The sequence below is a fragment of the Cupressus sempervirens genome, chromosome 9, assembly GCF_028749045.1.
Source record: "Cupressus sempervirens isolate cs-2001-9-10 chromosome 9, ASM2874904v1, whole genome shotgun sequence".
Classification (NCBI taxonomy): domain Eukaryota; kingdom Viridiplantae; phylum Streptophyta; class Pinopsida; order Cupressales; family Cupressaceae; genus Cupressus; species Cupressus sempervirens.
In genome coordinates, this window is record NC_143126.1 from 127,692,876 (window position 1) to 127,698,011 (window position 5,136).

General features: G+C 27.9%; 1 protein-coding gene across 1 annotated transcript; it reads right to left on the bottom strand.

The window, feature by feature from the left end:
* Nucleotides 1-1,904: 1,904 nt before the first annotated feature.
* LOC149537862 (uncharacterized) lies at nucleotides 1,905-3,801 on the bottom strand. Its single transcript, XM_089802816.1, has 2 exons — nucleotides 3,405-3,801; nucleotides 1,905-2,165 (listed from the first exon to the last, which is right to left on the bottom strand). The coding sequence occupies exons 1-2, from the start codon at nucleotides 3,780-3,782 to the stop codon at nucleotides 2,109-2,111; spliced, it is 435 nt and encodes a 144-aa protein (XP_089658942.1). The 5' UTR covers nucleotides 3,783-3,801; the 3' UTR covers nucleotides 1,905-2,108.
* Between the last annotated feature and the right edge of the window lie 1,335 nt (nucleotides 3,802-5,136).

Below are 5,136 nucleotides of genomic sequence, written 5' to 3' on the forward strand. Positions count from 1 at the left end.
TAGATGGGAACTTGGATTCCAAATTTGTAATTTCATTGTAAATGGCTGAAACTGGAATGGCTTCATAGCCAGGCATGTTGAAAGAGTTTTAAAAACTATTACACTAGTATGACTACCAATTGTTGATCTTTTTGTTCAAATGTGTTTCTTATTAATTACACCTCACTAAAAGTTTGGAATCTCACATTATGTACATGGTTTGTGTAGTTGCTTTCATGTATACATCTGAGTAGGTCTATTTGTAAGCTTAAGTTGAGCTGATTCTAGTTAAGTTTTCCCTATCCCTGTGTCAAAAGAGAGGAGGGTTCCTTTAATTTCATAAGCACACAAAGAATCAAAAGTGTGAAGTTATAGATTAAAAAAATATTAAACTAAAGTAAAAAAATGAGGGCCATGAAGAAAATATGGGATGCAACTAATGAAGATGTGTAGATTTGGTATAATGGATTTTTAAGTAAATAAATATAAAGTAATGTGTGGTAATTCTATTTAAAAAATCTTTTTACAAATATTTTTCATAAATTCCCATGAATATGTATAGATAAAGTTTCATCTAGATGTTTTTTAAAATATAATTATAGAGTATATATGAATCAAACTCAAATTAAAAAAATGATTTTTGCATGAGGAGTCATTTTGCATAGTTGAAAACTGAGGCAAATTGGCTAAGTTCTCTTGGTTTGATCTACAACATTTTTTAGTTAGCTTAAATTTCACCATAAGTATTTTTTATTTACCATCCTAAAATAGACACCTAGAATAGTTGTAGAAATGATTCCCTCTTATATATAGCATAGGATACCACCTAGTTTCACGAAACATTAATTATGTAAAGTATAAGGTTTAAGATCACCTCATTGGAATGATAATAAGAACATCTTCAAATAAAAAGAACAAGGGACATGAAAGTGGAATCTCATATAGATAGTCATGTATAATATTGTGACCAAAGTTATCGATACTATCCCTTGGGGCCATTTTAAGAAGTTTTCTCAATGCAGTTCAAGCTTTCAAATGATTGAAATGAGGGTTTTACATGCCAACATCCAAGAATTATTTTTAAAAATAATTAAAATATATATATCAACTTCACTTACTTGGTTCTATAATGAAGAAGATGAATCGATAAGAGTTTGAGTTAAAGTCGAGAATATGAAGTAAAAATAATAGCGCCTCATCATCAAGGTAGATGCATTTTTAAGCCTTGTGTATCCAAGATCTTCTATGCTTAGTTTAGATTCAATCTACTAATTTTTAATAATATTATTAGTTTTTTTACTTTTAATGAAGGGAAGGGACACATTAATGTTTGAAGGTACTCATTTAAAGATTTATTTATGAAATTAGATAACATTTCAATTAGATTTTAAAAACATAATGTATATAGAATTAATTATTTAATATACATATGATCAATTCATATTTATTACAATATGTAATAAACACCCATTCTCTAACACCTAAACAACTAATGAAAATGTAAACAAGGTAAAAGTTAAAAATAATGGTGAAATAAACAAAGATTAATATTATTGACAAACTTATTGATAAAATATCATTGACGAATTTAGATTTAAATAATAATAAATTTGATTAAAATATGATTATATGATCATTGAATCTTTCTTTCGACAAGAACAATTTTAAACAATAGAAAAGGATAGGGCATGTCCTTTTCTGATGTATATTATAGAGTATAATGTACAATTGAATTTTGTAACATCAAGTTTAAAGGGTACATTAGCAAGAAATTTTACTTTTCCCTAATCAACAAATCTTAATAATCAAACAATGCAATTCTTATGAAGGAAATATTATGAATACCTTGCAATGAATAGTGTGAGTCACTTTTTCATGAATGGAGAAAGACGTTACACTAGCTAGCTGCAAATCTTGCTCTTCAATAGCAACTAGAATCTTGGATAATGTCATATTCTCTATTAATTTATTTATTGTGATTAATACATGTGAACATACATGATCAATGTTCACAATAGGAAACTCATTCCCCTCTTTGCAACTTGAGTAAGAGTTGTTTCCTAATTGATAATTATTTATTGTCATCTTCATCTTATCCCTTTTCTTGTAAAGCTCATCCACCTTCTTCTTCAAACAGCTATGTAATTTATGGCTTCAGACACAATGTCAATTTTTGGGACTTTTTCCTAGTGTACCATATCAATCAATTGAAATATGTTAGTAGCATATAAAATTCCAATAAGTAATAATCATAAAGTCATTTGAAATAAATGTTTTAACTAGTGTAATAATTGAAATGTTATGATAGATATAATGCTCTCCACAAACCAAATTCATTATATGCTATATACATTCAATAACTATCAAGATATTGTATTAAAACACACCCATCACTTTAAAACATGATACAATTAAGTCAACGTGTATGCATATCTTTCTTTGTTTTAATAGATTTAATACTGATATAATTGTACACCAAAATGTGAAACTAACTATATAAGAATAATATTTTATTAAAAATTAATAGTCATATTAAAAAATCTTCCATAATGAATCTATAAACAAATATCATAATAATTCAAAAGTAATCCCATAACATTCATTGTACCTCGGAGACAATATAAATAATAAGAAAACTTTTATTTAATTCAAACAATAATTGCTTAAAATTTATAAACTAAGTAAATAATAGTACTGACGGCTCTAGCCTTACAGTAAAACTCAACTTACTAAACACAGAAGACTCCACAATCTTTGAGAAAAACAAAAAACAAAGTTAGGCTCATATTTAAAACTAAAAAATGAAATGCACGGTGACTCAGGAAGATTAGCAAAATTCAAAGAAATTAGCTTGCATGATGAAAGATTACAGGGCTGAGAACAAAACAATATCAATTTAGCTTATCTTCTTTTCTAAAACAAGAGGTCTTTGTTGATTGTGACATTAATACATTTTTATAAGTTAGAGTCATTTCGGATATTGCAAGATTATCTAAGAGTTTTGTGAGGGAAGATTTAATTTGAATGGATGGAAGATTTTAATGATATTCATAAGAAGATTAATTGAAAATTAGAATATTCTAGTTTTCATAAATGATTTTGTTAGAGTTTATTGTCAATGTTTCAGATCATACTCTGTGATCTATCATAAGAATTAGAAGAGAGTTTAAGAGAGAAATAATAAACAGATTGTTTTCTTGTTTGATTGTCTTCTAATAGATATGCTGGATTAGAGAGTTTGATCCCAAGCATTGATACAAAAAAACTCTAACACAATCATTTTCAAAAGTAATAACGTACTTAATGATGAATTGTAGAAAACTAATGACTTTAAACTAACACGTTACTAGTTTATTTTTCCCTTCTTTAACATAACGGATCTCCCACTATTATTAATTTTAATATAATACATATTAAAGCATTACCTTGGTATTGTTCCTCCTTTTTGGCAGCAAAGATGCTAACTCTGAGAAGCATGATTTCATTCTCTCTCTCCTCATCCTTTCACTTGTACAACTATCATTCCTGCTTTTCTTATCATTGCCTTGTGCAATTCTAAGATCCAAGGGATAATCTCTGAATGGCATACAATCAGAAGATCCATGGCCATCAAATGGAAATAACCCATATTCTACACTATCACATAACTCTATATTCTCTTCTTGTTTCACAGAAAAAGCTTCAGAAAACAAATCAGATTGATCAAATGAAAATGACCCACATCCTAAAATATCACATAACTCCCATTTCTGATCTTCCATGGCAGAAAAACTTGCAGAAAACAAGTCAGAGAAATCATTCATTTTTCTTCTTTCTTCTTGTTTTCCCTTTTCTCCCAGTTGAGTATGAATACCTAATAATCAAGATATAGTTATTAAAGAGGAAAATTTTGATTTTTAAATCATATTCTTAATACCACGTTTGATATATTTAAGAGCACATGTATTATCATTTTTCTCAAAGAAAACCTGTGTACGCTGTATTTGGCACTGGGTGATTTTTTTTATTTTGATTTTGACGTCTTTGAAAAGTTTTTTGGATTCATACAAAGATTTGGACCCGAGCTTTGAAAGATAAGTTTGAATAAAAGTAATACCGGCGTTTCCAAAATAAGGTTTTCTAACGTATTTTGACGATTTAATTAGGAAGCTATGTTTTTGTCTTTTTGATTTAATAGGAGATTAAGTATATATGACAAGACTCTTCATTGGTAGTAAGGATTGCAAATTAAAAACTCATAGAAATTAGTTGCTTGAGGATTGCAAATTTGTCAAGGATGATGGAGAATATATAAATTTTGAAAGAAGCTATATAGAGAAAAAAATTTAAAAATCATTTCAACTTGAATTGATGTATTAGTAGGATTGAGAAAAATGATTCAAACTATAGTGAATCAAAATATTTTTCTAAATGATGTTTTGATTAATAATGAGAAGGTTATACACAATTTTTAGTTAAGAAAGTATTAAAAGACTTTGGAATTTTACAATCTTTTATTATACTTATTTAACTATAAATCAATTGTAATAAAAATAAATGAAGAGGATTTTTCTAAAAAAATTAATGGAAAAATATCTAGCAAGAACAAATGCTAATTTTCCAACCACCAATGTGATTGAAGTAGCAAGTTCACCCCTTTTATACATATGGGTAATAGAAAGATCAATAGTTGCAAATGTTTTCTTTTCCTTTTCCAAATGTTATGTCTGAAGATTGTGACCCAACATTTGGAAATTTTATTTAATCATTGCTAAGGACTTGTGCAATGTTATTTACTCATTGGTAAGGACTTGGGCAATGATTTGATCTAGTGTATAACTTCACACATTTTTGCATATGGTTGTGTAAGAACTACCTCAAGGACATTATGTAGTTACATAAATACATAAGTCTCTAGAACTCAATTATATTGGTGACATGAGTTTTAAATAGTCATTTAAGCATTAAAACCATATGTACAAGGCTAAGAATATAGTGACATGAGGGGCTTTTAATTGCTAGATTACTAGAGTTTTATGTTAATTTTAGGTTTCTTCATTCCTCATGTTTTCATGTCATTACACTATTGTAAAATGTACCTCATGTAATTCTAGGTTGTATGGAACCTTCACTTTAGCTATGTCAAAGTAGATTTGCCTAAGCCTTTGCATCATCTTC